Source organism: Sarcophilus harrisii, chromosome 2, assembly GCF_902635505.1.
Source record: "Sarcophilus harrisii chromosome 2, mSarHar1.11, whole genome shotgun sequence".
Taxonomy (NCBI): domain Eukaryota; kingdom Metazoa; phylum Chordata; class Mammalia; order Dasyuromorphia; family Dasyuridae; genus Sarcophilus; species Sarcophilus harrisii.
In genome coordinates this window covers 474,575,914-474,594,137 of record NC_045427.1, presented here as the reverse complement: position 1 = coordinate 474,594,137, position 18,224 = coordinate 474,575,914, and the positions used below count along the sequence as shown (strand labels likewise).

At 41.6% G+C, this 18,224-nt stretch overlaps 1 protein-coding gene across 2 annotated transcripts in view; it reads right to left on the bottom strand.

Annotated features, from left to right (window-relative positions):
- Window positions 1–223: 223 nt before the first annotated feature.
- NLRC5 (NLR family CARD domain containing 5) overlaps window positions 224–18,224 on the bottom strand; it is a 99,699-nt gene continuing 81,698 nt past the window's right edge. For both annotated transcript variants that reach the window (XM_023494215.2, XM_012553827.3), the window contains 16 exons: window positions 16,988–17,068; window positions 14,611–14,739; window positions 11,146–11,229; window positions 10,752–10,835; window positions 9,652–9,735; window positions 9,211–9,294; window positions 8,407–8,490; window positions 6,404–6,487; window positions 5,540–5,623; window positions 5,285–5,362; window positions 4,684–4,767; window positions 4,522–4,593; window positions 3,830–3,913; window positions 3,286–3,369; window positions 2,764–2,847; window positions 224–2,230 (listed from right to left, as the gene is read on the bottom strand). In XM_023494215.2, coding sequence (XP_023349983.1) covers window positions 2,155–2,230; window positions 2,764–2,847; window positions 3,286–3,369; window positions 3,830–3,913; window positions 4,522–4,593; window positions 4,684–4,767; window positions 5,285–5,362; window positions 5,540–5,623; window positions 6,404–6,487; window positions 8,407–8,490; window positions 9,211–9,294; window positions 9,652–9,735; window positions 10,752–10,835; window positions 11,146–11,229; window positions 14,611–14,739; window positions 16,988–17,068 — 1,360 coding nt within the window. In that variant the 3' untranslated portion in view covers window positions 224–2,154. The remainder of the gene's footprint in view (window positions 2,231–2,763; window positions 2,848–3,285; window positions 3,370–3,829; window positions 3,914–4,521; window positions 4,594–4,683; window positions 4,768–5,284; window positions 5,363–5,539; window positions 5,624–6,403; window positions 6,488–8,406; window positions 8,491–9,210; window positions 9,295–9,651; window positions 9,736–10,751; window positions 10,836–11,145; window positions 11,230–14,610; window positions 14,740–16,987; window positions 17,069–18,224) is intronic.

Sequence of the window (18,224 nt, the reverse complement as noted above, 5' to 3'; positions counted from 1 at the left end):
TGTCACTGGGGACCCACCCAGGGTACTGGGGACCCTCCTTGACTTCCCTGTGTCTGAAGGAATTCCAGTAAATCATATGTGCTGTCAGCTATCCCTTAATCTTGGCCCCATGACTGGTCCATCTTTTTCAATCCTATAGTTTTTTTTATTACATTGTTTTATGTATTGCCACTCCATCTTAAGAATTAAGTTTAATTCTTTAAAGACAGTAATGTTCAATAAATCCATTGGGTGTTGGTACTCAAAAGATGGGTCTTTATTACTTGGAGAAGTTTGGTGTCTAGACCACAAAGATGACAAAACAGTCTCTGCCTTTAATAGTCACTCTTCTCAAAGCCTCCTTTTTCTCTATCAGTCCTTAATGGACTTCCCTTCTCTGAATTCCTACCTCACAATGTGGTACTCACCAGATATTGTTTTGTATCTTTCAACTGTGGTCTGTGTGTCTTATCTCCAAAGAACTACTACCACCACAAGTTGGGCTTCTCATTACACTTTAATTTTTGTTAACAAATTTTATTACAGATCTTAGCACAAGCATGGGCATGCACTTTATTAAAGGCGTACTTTAAAAAAACAACAACAAAAAAAAAAACAAATTTTATTACAACACTTTGAGGTAGGCACATAGAATGGGAGAACTAGAGTCAGAGAACTTTGAAGCCCTTTGTTTTATAGATGAGGAAACTGAGGCCCACAAAGACTTGGCTTCTGACTCCAGTACCAGTGCTTTTTTCCAAGGCTAACTTCAGTGTGAAATCCAGCAAATTAGCTCAAGTTATATAATCTCTATTTTATAAATGTGGAGGCCTAAATTTAGAGAGGATGAGATACATATCCAAGGTCACAAAATAAAATAAGAGGTGGGACTTGAATCTAGGACCCCTCTTTTAAGATCCAGTGAAAGTCCACATTCTTGGAGGGTTTTCAGTGCAGATTCAAACTCCACATTGCTCCACCAATACAAAGAAAAACAATGCTTGTCCTCTAGGAGCTTACAACTTCCAAGGAGATAACCGTGAAAAGATTATGTGCAAACAGAGCATTTGGTGGTTGCTTAATAACTAAAGGACAAATCACTGAATGAGTATTTCCTCAGTCAAACTGAGACCTGGGAAACATTTTAACTTAAGATTCTCCAGGGTCACTTCCAATAATCCTGATCCATATCTTGCCACTGGACCCAAATGACTCCAGAAAAGAGAGTGAAGCTGGTGACTTTGCACAGCCTCCCTCACTTGAATCTAACTCCTTTGTACATCATGGCATCATTTCCCAGATGTCACGGTCCTCTTCTAGAACAAACAACAGAAGCTGAATGAAAGGGAAGGGAAAGCCTAGAGGACCCTGAGAAGAAACCTAGACTCATAACTTCACATCACTGAATAACAGGATTTCAGAGGTAGAAAGGATCTTAGAGATCATCTCATCTGATCCTCTTATGACAGATAGACTTCTTGAGCAATAATCTGCAGGAAGGAAGTCCCACAGATAAATCAATGAGAGATCGGGTCTCTTAACTTAGTATCATGAACATCAGCTGCTCAGATCAGTGCTGTCCCACCTTCTTAACAAAAAGATCTAGTGGGGAGGCTTTCTGGAACCTCTAAGGGATGAAGTATTTTTTCAGTTCAGTCATCCTAGGATGAAGTATATACATGCTTAATTTCATTGAAGCATCAGAAGCTAGATTTGAAGTCAGTACCTTTGATTATAGGGCCAGTGCTTTCTTTCTGTTGTATTACTTTAGACTCTTAGGAATCTAAAATGGTGGAGCTAGAAGGGATCTTTATAGAACATCTAGTTTGTTTTTTGTTTTGTTTTGTTTTGTTTTTTACAGATGAGCAAACTGAGGTCTGAGAAGGGGAAACACTTGTGAATTTTACACAGACAGGCAAAGGGCCTGTTCTGTCCAGTACAAAGTCAATACTTTCCTGGAAGGATATTGCAGGAGAGGAGGGATCTGCCTGAAAAGTTGTTTATCACTGACCCCACATCAGGGACATTCCAGGATAAGGAGAGAATGATCTGGGTATCCTTAGTGGGGACAGCAACTGAATTGAACAGAACCCCCACTCTGCAAAGGAGCCATATATCCTCCCACATGGATCTGGTGAGTCTAAGAGAGGAGTCCTGGTGCTCCATGGAGATTGATTAGGAGAAGTTCAGTCTGGGATCCTGGCCCTGGAGCAACTGGGCTGTGTCCTTGGGGACTGGATTCTTCCACAAGCTGTAGAAGAGATAGAGGGAATCAGAGGTCACTGAATTCTGTGTTGACATCCCCCAGAGATCATCAGGGCATAAGATCATAGACCAGAGCTAGAAAAGAACTCAGGGGTCATTTAGTCTAACCTTCTCATTTTGTGGCCTAGAGAGGTGATAAAGGATTGTGTGACATATCTAGTAAGTCACAAAACTGGAAGTGAAACCCAGAGCCTTTAATTCTAAACCTGGATAGTTGACACCAGACCTCGTTTCCCCTGGATGATGGAAATGGGGTCTATAATGTTCTTCCAGTGGAGCCTCCCAGCTTAACCCTTCTGTCCCATTTTTTCCTTCTCTGAGACCATATAATTTTTCTGGGAGTCTGGCTTTCCCTTCTCATTTAGCTGAGATCCTGTCTTTTACTGTATAAATTCCCTTATATTTGTTAGAGGTATGTAGACAGCTGAGAGCCATCTCCAATCTCAACAACCCTGTCTCATACCTGCCCTGAGAAAAAGGGGGAGGAAAGGCAACTGGGAAGCTAGAAGCCATGTTTACCGTATGACTTGAATTCCAGGATTCTTGGCTAGCCCCTTTGCCAGCAGCTGTGCTCCCAGGGAGCCAATCTGATTGCCTTCCAAACTTGCCAAAGGATTAGAGAAGAAAGAAAGAGAGATGGGGTGAGGGCAGAGGCAGGGATAGGAGAATGAGATTATTATTCCCTCCATCCTGGACCTAGGCTCATCTAGGAATAATAAGATTCTTCTTCTTGAGGAGTTCCTATTCTAGTAACCAGCAAACCCCTCCCTCCCCCACCCAGGAGCAGGAGGCTCTAGTGGGAAGAAGGATCCATCCCAGGGGAGACCTCCCTAAGTGCCAGGACAGAGAAGTTGGGTATTGCCTTAAGGAGGATGCTGACACTTTGGCCTAGGAGATGATTTAGAGGCAAAGGGATGAACCTTAAAACTCTTCATTCCAGCCTATCCCAGGGCTCCTGATTTTTCCATTAATTCTGCCCCTTTCTGATCAATTGGACCCTGCTTCCTCTTTCTCCCTCCCTTATAGCATCCCCATACTCACTCAAATTTCTTCAGTGCTTTCATCTGAGGTAGAATATAGGCTAGCTCAGTGGCCCCTTCATTCCCAAGGGAATTCCAGGCCAACCTGTGGAGAGTCTCAAAAATTAGGAGGAAGAGGAAGGGAAGAGGAAGAAAGTGCTGATGGGGAAAGGGAATCTCCTAGAATGGAAGCAAGTTCTGAGACAAAGACAAAAGAATGGATTTGTATTGAAGTTAGAAAAAGGAGGGGAGAGAGGTAGGGGATGAGGATGGGTGGGGGTGGTGAGGAATTTCCAGACCCTGGAATCTGAGGCTCAGGGGTTCCCTTTCTTCCTGTTCTGCCCCTCCAGGTTTATATCAACAAGATAATAATCCCTTCTATAGTATAGGAGTTTGTAAAGCTCCTCTGCATCTATGCCCTCAGTACATTGTTACAACACCTGTATTAGGGTAACAGGACAGGATTTATTAGGCTCAGAGACAATGTGATCCAACCAAGTTACCACCAGGGATAAGAGCCAAGTCTAGAATTTCTTGCTTTCTAGCTCTAGACTTTTTGTACTCACAGGATCTCCTCAAGATCATGACAGAGGACCAAGCTGCTGGCAAGAGGTTTGATCATCTGGTCATTAATCCTGCAGGATGTAAGGCTGGGAGAAGATAAAGGAATCAGACTGGGCAAGCCTTCAACAAGGAGACTCCCATGTTCCCCTAGGCCCCGTCTACTCACACCATCCCCTACTCTAGTCATTGGGAGTCAGAGTCCATTGGGATGGACTAAAGTAGGGAAGGCTCTAATTAGGGAGGGTCCAAGGCAGAATAAGCTCCTGGAATCCCTGAGGGGCTACTTCTTGTGAGCCAGGCAGTGTGTGAGGGTCATGGTTCTTGGGCCTTGAACCAGAATAAGAGAAGCGAAGGCCTTGGACTTGTGCCTTATACAAGGCAGGTCTAAGTCTCCAAAGGAATAAAAATAACAGTTTTGCTATCCAGGACAGGAGTGGGGAAACATTTTTTTTTTTCTGCTAAGGCCTGGAATTCTCTTGGCCACTGAGCTTTTTTTTCCAAGCCAAATATTTGGATATTTATAACATCATTCACCGGCCATTCGAAATTGCCAAGCAGTGGGAGGTTATTGTATCTAGCTTTCAGCTCATCATCACCTGGATTGTCTTGGCAAATGATTTCTCAGGCCTTATATAGCCCATGGGCTGAACATTCCCTACCCCTGATCTAGGAGAACAAGTCTAGGGGCACTTACTTTATCTTTCTGAGTTTCAGGAGTCCCTTTGAGAGAGGCAGGATCCATTCAGCAAAAATGTTCTCTGCCAAGCTGTCAGGCAGATGAGAAGGGTCAATGAGAGGCTTCCCCAGCCTTTCTTTCTCTCCCCTTCCTTCATCCCTCCATCTTCTCTCTTTTTACCTGATCTCTTCTATCCATTGGCATCTGACAAGGGCCTGACCCAGGCTCAGTGTCCCCTTAGCACCAATCTTATTGGAACAAAGGCTGGATAGGTAGGAAAAAAATAAAATACGAGAGTGACCCATGAGGCAGCTATGGGTACAGAGAAGTCCAAGTGGATGAAGGAAAGCTGATGGGCATTTCCACTTCTAGCTGTCCATCAGCCTGAACAAATACCCACAAATGATAATTCCCAGACAAGAAGACTCCCTTGGGGAAGTTCAATAGACACTGTTCTTCTGCCATTCTTCTCAGGTTCCTCTCCTCTCTCAGCCCCACTCTTGGGGCCCAGGACTGCTCACTGTCATGTTCCACTTGGGCCAGAGGGTAGAGGTGCCCATAATAAAGCAAAATCCTCTAACTCACAATTTCACTGAAGGCTACCCCTGCTGTCCAGTCAGTCTCTCTTGGTCAGCAGTACTACCCACATCCTCCTCATCCCATGTGCTACCTTCTGCCTCACCTTCCCCCGTAGTCAAAGGATTTCCCTTCCTGTCCTCCACCACCCCCATACGCCACATAAACATCTCCCTAATCCACTCTGTCTGGCACAGATACTCACTACAAGATTTTCAGGTGAGGTGGCAGGTTCTGGGCCAGCCTTATGGCCATCAGGTCCCCCATTGTATTGGCCCCTAAGCTGAAAGGGAAGAAGCAACTCCAGATTACATAGAGCCTCTGGTTCTCTCCCTTCTGCCCCATCATCGGGAGCCTGGATCCCAAAATCAGGAGGTTGGGAGAAGGGGCTGGCAGGGCTGGGGATGCAGGTAAATGAAATAATCTTCCCATTCCCCATTTTGCAGGGGGCAACACTCACTGTAACTCCTCCACCTGCTCACAGCATGCCAGTGCTTCAGCCAGTGTCCTGCCTCCTGCTGGGCTGATGCTGTTCCATGAAAGGCTAAAATGTCCCCACCCCACCCCCCAGAAAGAAGCCATGTCACATATATAAAGTGATATTACATTATTTGGAGAAGAGAGCACTCAGGAAAGATAAGTCATTTCCTGTTCGACTCTTATCTCCCCCGTGCATAAAGAGATACACTCCCCTCTGCTACTCTTCCACATATAAGGATGGCAGATATTTTCCAATGCCAGGCATTCTCCAAGTTATTCCAGACATCTCCCTGGCCCCCCCGGACCCTAGCAATGTTCATTTTAACCATCATCCTCTCCATAAGTGACTACTACCCGCACTCCTAAACAATTCTCCTTTCAGGTTTCATGGGAGTTGGAGGGTATGGATTCAAATCCCAGTTTTACCTACATGACTTTGAGTAAATCAATCATTTAAAAATGAAGGGGATGAACTATGATGACCTCTGAGGTCCTTTCCAACTCCAATCTTATGAACCTAGAGATCACCAACTTCTGACTTTCTGAAACTGCCTGGTCTTGGCTCTTCAATCTTTCTTTGATTTCTGGTCTTGGACACTACATATGAATTCCAGTCTGCCACCAGAAGGGAATCTTGTGGATGTGAAGGGGAGGCAGGAGGTTTTGGAGCCAGGTTAAGACTCCAAGGTCATATAGTTGCTCTAAGAGACCAAATTCTGCTCCTCTCCTTTCTCTCCAGGGGAGATATTTATCTCCTCATGAGCTATATAGCACAGTCCTGATTTGGGGAGTTGAGGTTCAAAGGGGAAATGTTAATATTTCCCAGTGGGTCTCCATTACTCACTCAAGTTTACTGAGCTGTAGCAGCTTAGGCAGGATGGCTGATAAATGCTGCACCCCAGCATCTTCGATCTTGTTGTGGCTCAAGCTTGGAGATAAAACAAACCATTACTCGGGCAAGGACATTTTATGGAGCTTTACATTTACTATGCTAATAATTCTGTCCAGCAGATGTGTGCTATTGGTCACCAGGGAACCTAGGAAAGGCAGTGGGGATGATTTAGTGTCGTTCAATTGCTGAAAGGATATCCTGAATAATACTAACAGCTGATATTTATATAAATGCTTTAAAGGTTACAAATGGAAGAGATACTAGACCTGTGGTGTTATTAATATAAGGCATTTCCAGGAAGGAAGGAAGGAAGGAAGGAGGGAGGGAGGGAAGAAGGAAGAAGGAAGGAAGGAACATTTATTAAGTGCCTATGTACCAGGCACAGGCTAAGTGCTTCACAATGATTATCTTATTTTATCTTGGATGAAGAAAACCCCTCTACCACAGCAGATGAGCACCTTTCCTGGAACTTAAGCTTTTAAAGAGTTGCCAAGAACAATGAGAGGTGACTTGTCCAGGATCACCCACCAAGATGTGCCATAGGTGGGATTTGAACCCAGCTCTAGTAGTTACAGGTATCTCCAGTTTACAGTGGCAGAAACTAAGAACTCAGTGAGTGTCAGAGGTGGGGTTGATTTCATGTCTACCCTGACCCCAAATCCAAAATTCATCCTTTTCGCTGCAACACTACATCCATGTCCACTACCCATGGGGCCCTGCATGTATGTGGACCAGTCAATCAACAGGTATTTAGTAAGTATTTGCAAAATATCAGGCACGTGGGAGGCATGTGGATACTCATGCAAAGAATAAAACAATCCTTACATACAAGGAACTTGTATTCTGCACATATTCATGTGTGTATGTATATGTACATATGCATGTAGAATGCAAGTTCCTTGCATGTATACATATATACATATAAAATATAAAGTAACTACATATATATCCACATGTATACATACACTGATACACATATATGAATACACATCACACATTCATATATATACACATACATATCCATAGAATATATTCATACATGCAGACACATATTCATATATACATTTATAATATATTTTTATAAATAAAATAAATACAAGAATTTGGGAAGGAAGACACTAGCAATAAGGAAGACTAGGAAAGGCTTCCTGTAGAAGTTGGACTTAAGTTGCATCATATAAGAAAAGAGGAACTCTCTAAATTGGAGGTAAGGAGGCAGTTCATCCCAGGAGTGAATGGCCAATGTAAAGGTACAGAGGTGGGAGATGGTATGTTGTGAATGAGAACAGAGAGAAGAATAATTTTTTCTGGATTGAGCAGTGCTGGAGGGGAAGAATAATGTTCATTGAAGTTGGAAAGATTGCATGGGGATAGATTGTGAACAACTTTAAAAGTTAAGAAGTTTTAAATGTTGAAAAGAATTTCTATTTGAATCTAAAGCCAATAGGTAACCATGAGAATTTGTCATATGACAGAATCTCATGGTCAGATCTTCATTTGAGGAAAATGCTTTTTGTAGACATGGGCAGGATAGACCAGAGTGGGAGAGAGGTGAGGAAGGGAGCTGGGAGGATTCTTCAATTATCTAGGGGAGGATGATGAGGATCTAAACTAGGGTGACAGCTGTGCCAGTGGGGAGAACATCATTATCATCATTTTTGGCTTTTGTTGGCGATGATGGACACTCCATAAGTTCCCATATTCCTTTAATGCTGAAACTGAATTCCTGTTGCCCATTAGGCCTCCCTTATGGCTCCTCTTTAGGAGACTGTACTTTCTACACATTTTATCAAGATCCCTGTGGTACCCAGTACTCCTTGGATCCCAGCTGTACAAATGAAAGGATGTGGGAGGCAATGAGAGGGGGCAGGAGTCAGAGAATGATTGGCTTCTGTCCCATACTTGGCACTTCTGAGTCTCAGAAGCTGGAGAAAGAGACAGATGGACTTACTTACTTCAGATCTTTTAAGTTGGTAGCATCCTTGAGGGAATCTGACAGGGAGAAACAGCTTTCACTGCTGAGGCCACTGTGGCTCAAGCTGTGGAGAGATTTGGGAAAACATCCTCAGTCACCGTTAGCTCAGGGCTTAAACTTGGGTGGTGTAGTCCATAGGAGAAAACTGTGAGTAGGGCTGGAGTTTCAGAGCAGAATGAGTTTCCTGATGGGGGTGGGTGAGGTGGGCAATAAAAATTTTCATGATGTAGAGCCAGTGGATGGGAGGTTTGAGGGCTAAAGGATATAAGCTACCAGAAAATCAAAGAAGTTCTTGAAGGTCATATTGCTAAGGGTAGGATGGAGATGAAATCTGACAATCTCTGTTCTCATGTTTCAAGACATGCAGAGAACTTTGTGGTTTACTAGATAATTTCTCAAATGCTTGCTGAAATAACCAGACTTTATACTCCAGTTCTTCCCATTGCATAAATTCCTGGAAACCATAGCCAAGGGTAAGGTAGGGGTGGAGTTGACTCATTAAGATAAATAATTGGCATCTGTGGATTTCGAGATTGCAGGAATCTTGGGATCTAGTAAAACTCCTTCATTTTACAAATGGGGAAACCGAGGCATCAAGAAGTAAAGTGATTTGTTTAAGTCTCATAGGAGGTAAATATCAGAACCAGGAGTCAAATAGGGATCTTCTGACTTCAGATTCATTCTTCCTTCATGGCTACCCGTGGTCACTAAAGACCATGAGGTAGTAGTGTAGAGGTGACCCCACTGAAATTTCTGGGATCTGATAAATGCAAGATGAACTCACTCAAGTTTCTGCAGAAGTGACATTCCTTGAAGTCTTTGGGCTAGTTCACTCAATGCTAGGTTATCCAGCTGTAGGAAACTGAGGCTATGGAGAGAAGAACCCAAGATAATTCAGCATCTCAAGGAAATGTGTTGAGATGACAGTTTAAATGCTATTTAACCAATGTTCTGAAAAGAATTTTGTCATTTAAAAAAAGTGTTTTAGCTGAAAGTCTTGCAATTTCAAACTCTGTAGATCAGAGGCAAATTGCCAAGGGAACATTTGTATTGAAATTCCAGGGCAGAGAACACCTAGGAAAGGACTTGACCAAGGGGTTAGTCCACCTAAGAATAATGTAATAGGACAATTTGGGTTTAGATGAAACAGCAGGGAAGCATTATTATCCTCTCCCACTCTTCTCTATCTTCATTCCCACCCCCTTAGACATGGCATTTTACTTACTTCAGACTCCTAAGTTGGCACTTCCCTTCCAGAGCTCCAATTAGTACCCTAGTACCTTCCACACTGAACTCATTCTTGGATAGACTGGAAAAAAGCCAAGAACAGAGCAGGGAGTGGTTATATCCTTGTTCCTCCCTTCATCCTCTGAGTCCCTGAAGACATTTCTGGATTCTCCTCTGGGTAAGATTTCTGGTTCTGGAACCAAAACTCTTGGCATCCTAGGATTTGTCCATCTCTCTGAGTCCCAATGAAGGGAATGTTACTAACTACTATGATGTAGGATCTATAGGCAGCCCTGACAGTACCTGAGGATGGGGAATGAGACCATAGCGGGAAGGTGGCCTTAGAGCATAGAGGATCTGGATAGAGGCAAGGAAGGGCAGGGTGGATGGCTGTACTTGGCCAGGACTTAGCAAATATAGTTGGCCTATGTCAGCTCCAGGAGATACTGCTCTCCAGAGGAACTCCTGGCTAGGAGCTATCGATAGTGGAGCGAAAAATGAGAGGTTGACATACAAACATGAAGAAGTAAGGAGGGGCAGGGAATGAATGGTATCTTTTGGAAAATGGAGGAAAAGGGTATAAGGGATAGAGTACTGATCCTGGAGTCAAGAGGACCTGAGTTCAAATTTGGTCTGGAACACTTACTATGTCTCTGGGACTGTGTGCAAGTTATTTAACTCTGCCTAAAAATAGGGAGGGGAGGAAAATTGAGGTCCAATGAGGAAAGAGATTTGTCTAACAAGGTCACATAGCTTTCATAGACATTTTTTAACAGAATGTTTCATAACACTCATATGAGGCAGGCTGGCCTACAGCCATTCTGCAGATGAAGAAACTAAGATTCAGAGAGGTAAAATCACTTGCTAAAGATCACAAAGTAGATCAGAGACAGAGAAAGCACTCAATTCTTCTGATCTCCAGGCATCAGAGCTTTTTTGCTTTGTCACTTCCATAAATCACAAGATCTGAGGTTATTTTTAAGTACTAGGAAAGCTCCAATGACCATGTTTTCAAATCTTGCTTCCTCAGAACCTGCCACCAGCAGTATGGTGGCCATACCAACCATACCTTTGTCATGACCCATCAGCACAACTTACTCTAGCTCTTCCATAGTATTGCAGTGACTTAGTCCAGACGCTACATGGCAGACCCCCTCAGGGCTCACTGTGCTGGCTGTCAGGCTGGGAAGGAAATAATGACAGTAACCTTTGGTTCAGTGTTCTCAGATATTGAGGAAGTGGTTTGGGGAGAGGTAGAGAAGGAATGGGGAGCATTGGAAGTTCAGGAATTGGGAAGATTCTCTTTCCCTGAACAGATTGTTCCTTCCAAACTCTCCTCCCCCATCTTCTTAGATAATTAATATATAGACTACCTAAGAAATAGGAAGTGGACTGAATGATTTAGTACAAATGTTGGAAAGAACAGAATATGACTGAGGTGGCTGAGCTAAGCTGTGAGAGGGACATTATTTAAAAAGTCTCCATGTTTTACCTAAATTTCTTCAACTCAAGAAGAGACGGAAACAGAGTCTTGAGTAGCTGGCTGCTGGTATCACACAAGTAAACCTGGGACCAGCTGTGAGAGAAAATAAATTATTCAGAAAGCATTAGAGCGAGAAGTGATGGTGGAGGTCATTTAGCAGAAATCAAGAAATCTTTGTTTTAATGGAGGTAGTCGAGGCACAGAGAAATAATAGAATGCCTCAGATGTTCCACAGTGAATCAGTGGGAGACCAAATACTAGGCTGTGTACTGAGGGATCTGCTGCAGCCTGAAGTCTTAGAAAAGCTACTAAATCCTTGTAAAACAATAACAAATGTGAACCATTATTATCTTTCTCATCATCCTATTGCCCTTGTATAAGTATTTACTTTCAAATCTTCACAGTATCCTCTAGAGTTAGGATGGGCAAAGATAAGCCTTTCCTTTTGAAAAATCGAGAAACTGAGGTCTAAAGAGTGGAAGAACCTTGCTCAAGGCAAGGCATCACACTTCCAAGTCACACAGTTAGAAGTCAAAGCCAGGATAAAAACCCAGATCTCTTGGGCTAAATCTATTGTTCTTTCCACCATCCTTCCCTAGGATTTGTTAACAAAATGTGCTCCTGCCTGAATCTACTAACTCCTGCCTTCCAAATTAGAGACCTTTGCAGCTGAAAAGGACATTGGACGCCCTCTAGTCTAACCCATCCCCAAAGGAAATTCCTCCTATTATATATCCAGTGAATAAAACAAGTGCTTGGGTGAAGAATCTCAATGTGGAGTAAATGATCACCCCAAGAAGCAGGTTATTTCCCCTTGTGCACAGTGCTAATTACTAGAAAGTTTTGGCTGACATCAAACTTACATTTTTTTCTATGTAACTTTCTCTTATTGCTCTTGGTTTTAATTCTTGGGACCACAAAAAAATAAATCTAATTCGTCTTCTATATGACAATCCTTTAAATACTTAAATTGTCTCCCTTGAGCCTTATCTTTGCCAGGCTAAACATTCCCAGCTCTGTCAATCAATCCTTATATAACATGGACTCATCTTATGTCTATGCAGATCATACTAAACACAATATGTGGTTCGATCTGGGCAAAGAACAATAATAATATTATTTCCTTCTTCCTGGAAGCTCTGCCTCTCTTAAATGTAGTCCAAGATTGCATTAGCTTTTGGGGGTTCCACATCACACTGCCAACTTATTTATACTTCATGAAAACCCCCAGATCTTTTTCAGAACAACTGCCATAACTGTCCAACTGTCATAACAACCGTCTATAACTCTACAATCTTATACATGGAAGGTTAGTTTTTTTGTACTCCCTTTTGAATTTCATCTTATCAGATTCAGCAAATGTTCTAATTTGTCAGCAGTCAATAATCATATCTTAATATCTACTATGTGTCAGACTTTGTGCTAAGTGCTGAGGATATAAAGGCAGACAACAGTTCTTGATTTCCAGGAGCTCAAAATCTAATGGAGGAGACAATGTACAAATGAGCTATAGACAGGATAAAGAATGAATTGTTCATCCTTCTTTCTTGAAGATGACCAATGGAATCAGGAGGGTGAAGTGATGTACTCCCTCTTCCAGAGTCATCAGAGCCTAGTGGCAAGACAGATCAGTTTGACTGGTGATGGCCCCAGAAGCAGTGGGAGACCTTGGCCGTTTAAAACTAAGATCTTTCTTGAGTCTTAGTTTGTCTGAGGAAATGTTCATTCAATAATTCAAAGTGAGGTAAGAATTGAGGCAAAAGATGGTCTAGTTCGCATTGTCAAAAGAATCAGTTTAGGAGGGGAAGACTCTCAGAGTTTCCGGCTAGAACAGAAACAATTACCATTTATACTCACTCTGAGCTATCAAAACCCAAACAATGAGCGAATTGGCAAATAATCAATAAAAGGAAGACACTAAATTAAGAGGGATTGGGCAGAGATTCTTATAGAATGTAGGATTTTAGTTGGAACTTGAAGGAAGCTAGGGAAGGCAGGAGCCAAGATGAGAAAGAAGAGCCTTTCAGGAAAGTAGAATAGCCAGGAAAAATGCCTAGAATCTGGAAATAGAGTATTTTGTTTAGTGAACAAACATGGCAAGAGAGGCCAGTGTTGCTGGGTTTTGGAGGAAAATAAACTGTAAGATGATTGGAAAGGTAGAGAGGAGCTTTAAAAGCTGATTTTGTTTGATGCTGGGGGTGATAGGGAACCAGTAGAGTTTATTGAATGGGCTGTGATAGGAACAACACTTCTTTTGGATCTTGCCTGTCATCTTGTCATATGTAAGTCTAAGGATCGTCCCATTCAGATCTTTATCCAAGTCAGTGATAAAAAGGTTAAACAACACAGGGTCAAGCACAGATCCTTGGGGCACTCCACTGGAGATCTCCTGTCAAGCTGGTATTTAAATATTAACAATTACATGTTCTGACTCTTCAACTAGTTCCAAATCCATCTAATTGTTTTTACCATCTGGTTCATTTTCCCACAAGATAATATGGTAAATAGTTTGCTAAAATCTAAGTCTTGTCCAACTCTTTGGGACCCCATTTGAGGTTTTCTTGGCAGATGCCAGAGTACTTTGCCATTTCTTTCTCCCTCTCATGTCAGATGAGGAAACCAAGGCAAACTAGATTAAGTGACCAGGGTCACACAGAAAGTAAATGTCTGAGGCCAGATTTGAACTCAGGAAGAGCAGTGTTCCTGATTCCAAGCCCAGTGCTCTCTCCACTACATCATTTAGCTACCAAGAATCTAAGCAAACTACACCTATAGCAGTATCTTGATTTGCTAATTTAGTAACCCTGTATAAGAGGATATGAAGTTAGTCTACAGTCATGACCTGTCCTTGAGGAAGCCATGCTGGCTCTTTATGATCACTGCTTCCTTTGATAGATATTCTTTGACCATCTCTTAAATGATTCATTCTAGAATTTTCCCAGAAATTAAAGTTCAGAAGCCTATGTAGTTTGCAGATCCTGTTCCTTCTTATTCATGGAAATGCCTTTTTACAGAACCTTTCTCATTTACCATGATCTTAAATTTTTTTTTTCATTTAACAAAAAACCTTTTATTTTTCTTCTATGACCTTGCAGATATCACTAACAATGACTTTATTTGGATCAGAGAGCAAATTCATCAAGGTCAATTAGGTGGACACTTCCTAGCTCCTCATTTTTGTTCTGTCATTACCAATGCACCCTCCCCCTTCCCCCCCCAAAAAAAAGCCAAACCAAACTCAGAAGCAAAATGAGATTTTAGCGGTTCAGCCTTTTCTGTTGTCAGTTATCATTGTCCCATCTACCTTGGCATATGAAACAGACCACGTGGATCTACTTAAACCTGACCAATAGCTCTGATATCGGAGGCAATATCAAGGAGGGACATTTGGAGCTTATCCTAAGACCCCTGGTCACTTAGACCATGATTTTTACAGAGAGATAAGTGGGGGCTGAGCTTCAGAGATATACTCACCTAAGCTCCTGTAGTCTCATGTACTTTTCAACCATCTGCCTGAGGACAAGGGTCTGGTTGTCTCCTTGGTCACACTGGGACAGATCATATGGAAAAGTCAGGCTGGCTCCTTGGTCACACTGGATCGGTCTGCAATGAAATTGGGGCAAAAGAAATCCAGTTAAATTACACAACATACCAACTATGTGCTAGGTGTTAGGTGTACAAAGACAAAATGATAGTCCTCCTCAAAAAGCTTACATTTCTTTTGCATCAGGTCTACCAGCTTATGCCTCTCCAGATTTTCTTAATTTTAAGAAATTGTCACTTCCTAGAGGAGGTGATTTATAGAAAGCCCTCCAAAGGAAGGGTTCTTATGTGAATTCAGGAAAGTCCCAGATTCCTTAAGGATTTGGCTGATATTAATCTTATAGGGAGGGCTAGAATATTTAAAAGGGGTCAATGAACTTTAAAAAAAAATTTAATAATTGTATTTCAAAGTAACTAGTTTCCTTTGCTTCTCTATGCATTTTATACATTAAAAATATAATTCTCAGTAGGAGTCCATAGGCTTTGCCACTTGCCAGAGGGGACAAGACACAAAAAAGATTAAGGATCCCTGGTTTAGTGGTTTTTGGCATAAAGTTCAGGGTAGCTGGTGATGGTAGATTCCAGTTGTCATGTTAAGTTAGGTATTTTTTTATTGCAATTTTATTGCAGACCAGCCCAGTGTGACCTAGGTAAGAGTTCTTAAAGTTGCCTCAGATATCAGAGGTATTGGTCAGGCTTCAGGACATGTTAAGGACATATCAAGTTAGGTATTTACAAATAGGATGTTAGAAGTGAAACTCCCAACATGAACAAAATTTTAATTGTGGTTACCAAATTGGTTAATTATTTTTGTTCTGTCATTACCAATGCAATCCCCCTCCTTTCGTGGAATTTCTTTTGAAATTGAGAGGGGCCACAGTGTCCAACTCCGCTCTGGGGAGGCTGATGCTGATGGACAGTTGGAACTCAGCAGTTCTGGGCTGCTGTAGACTTCAAGCCAATCAGGTATTCACACTAAATCTTTCACCAATGTGGTGAGCTACTGGGACTGGGAGTGGAGGGGAACAACAGAGAAGGGGAGCCCTAGGCTACCTAAGGAAGGGCAAAATGGCCCAAAGTGGAACAGGTCAAAGCTTTTGTGCTTATTAGCAAAAGGATCTTGCTATGATTGCCACTGCTCTTCCAGCTAAGGAGGAAAAGGAACAGTAGAAAGTATAAGAGAAAGAAGAAAATGAGCATTAGGCAGAAGGAAAAAGAAGAGAAGAAGGAAGAGAAAGAGGAGAAAAGGGAGATAGAAGAAGAAGAAAAGGAGAAGAGAAAGGAGAAGAAGGAAGAAGGGGAGAAGGAAGAAAAGGAAAAAGGAAGAAAAACTGGAAGAGGAGGAGGAGGAGGAAGAGAAAGAGGAAAAGAAGAAAGAAGGGGAGGAGAAGGTGAAGGAAGAGGAAAAAGAAGAAAAAAAGAAGGAAAAAGAGAAAAGGAAGAGAGGGAGGAGGAAGAGGAAGGGCAAAAGGTGAAGGAAGAGGAGGAAGAGAGAAAGAGAAAGAGAAAAAAGAAGGGTAGTAGGGATGAGAAAGTGAAGGGGGATAAATTTAGAAAGAGTATGAAATTCTGTTTCTCATGGGACTATGACCCAGGGGGAAGATACAAGCAGCTTCAGGAAAAGTTTATCTGAATTTCTGTATGATAGATCTCTCTTGTGTTATTAAATGAAACTGCTGATTTGGGAACTTTTTCTTCTAAACTTCACACAGCTCTTGTTGGTGTTTGTATTTATAACTATTGTGTTTATGTTATATGTACCTACAAGACTATAAGTACTATAAGAATAGAGGCTCATTTAAATTTTGTATTTTCTCCAGAATCTAACCTAGAGCTCTGCACAGAATAGCCAATTAAATAATTGTTTCTTGAGTTTCTTGATTTATAATTCTGTTCTTTAGGCTGCCACCTCATCAGTTCATGCAATTGTCTACTTGGTGGGAAAAGAGAAATGTGGAGAAAATAACACAGAGACCTCATGGATCAAGAGAATCAACTGGATATGGGTAAAATGGCTATTAGCTCTGCCCATGGAAAAACATATCTGTATAACTCTGAAACATGGTACTTAATAATGCCATGGTATATCAACTTAATATTGATTTATCAGGATTAACAGAGTAACCAATTTATATCTCTATCATGGGACAAGAGGAATTTCTATTGAGTCTTGTGGGATGAAATTAACGGTGGAATTGGCTCTGGAGAATTTGTTTAACATTTGGGCCTAGTTCTATCCACCCCACTAGCTCTACACAATCAACAACAACCTGGGACACAGAAGACCCAGTTGAGCACTGGAACTTACCTTAAAGTGTCAGCTGCAAAATTCCCCGTCTTCTGGGGAAATGTCTCTTCAATCTGGAGGAGAGATTGTTGTCTGCATATGCTAGGAAAAGGAAGAGGGTTATATCTAAGGGAGGGAATGTTGTAATTGGAGGCAGCTGAAAAGATAGAGAGAAGAGAGCTTCCTGCCTGGACCTTTACAGTTACATTATCATAGGATCATAGATTTTAAGCTGGAAGGGAACTTAGTGATTAGAAGTCTAACTCTTCTTATTTTAGAGATGAGGAACTGAGGCCCAGACTGATTAAGGGACTTGTCCAAGGTCACACAGCTATTAAGTTTTGAGGACACAAGTGAAACCCAGGTTTTTCTGAATAATCTATAAATTTTGCTGTGATGTCAGTAAGAATATATCAAGGACTAGATGACCTCTAAGTAGCCCTGTGTTACAGAGCTGGAAGGGATTTTCAAGATCTTCTAGCTCAAAGGAAAATGACTTGCCCAGGATAACAAAGCTAGTAAATTGTAGACCTGGATCTCATTTCCAGGTTTCCTGACTTCAAGGTCAATGTTTTTTTCACTAGAATTTCCTGTCTACTCTTTATTTCGAGAGATCAAAAATTCAAATGAAAAATTTTTAAACAACAAGAAAACTGTTTGGTTCTACACACATACATTGTATCTAGGATATACTACGACATATTTAACATATATAGGACTGCTTGCCATCTAGCGGAGGGGGTGAAGGGTGGGAGGGAAAAATCGGAACAGAAGTGAGTGCAAGGGATAATGTTGTAAAAAAATTATCCTGGCATGGGTTCTGTCAATAAAAAGTTATTATAATAAAAAAACAGGAAAAAAAAAGAAAAGAAAAAAATTTTTATACATAAAAATTTCAAATTCCATCACAAATCAGGCTATTTTCTTCTTTGATAATTATGCCTGCAAGAGGGTAAAGAGTTGTTCTGGATCATATATATATATATATATATTCCCAGTATTTTTTTTGTCCCCAGTCCCTCCCTGTCCCCCAAAGGGAAGAACTAGAACCAGAGATGGAAGGGGCCTTGGTCATTCTCTAGTCTAATCCCCTCATTTTACAAATGAGGAAACAATGACTTTCCAAGATCAGTTGTTGAATCATTTCAGGAGGGTGTGACTCTTCTTTGACCCCATTTGAGTGTTCTTAGCAGAGACATTGGTTTTATTCTTTCCTTCTTCAGCTTATTTTATAAAAGAGAAAACTGAGGCAATCAGG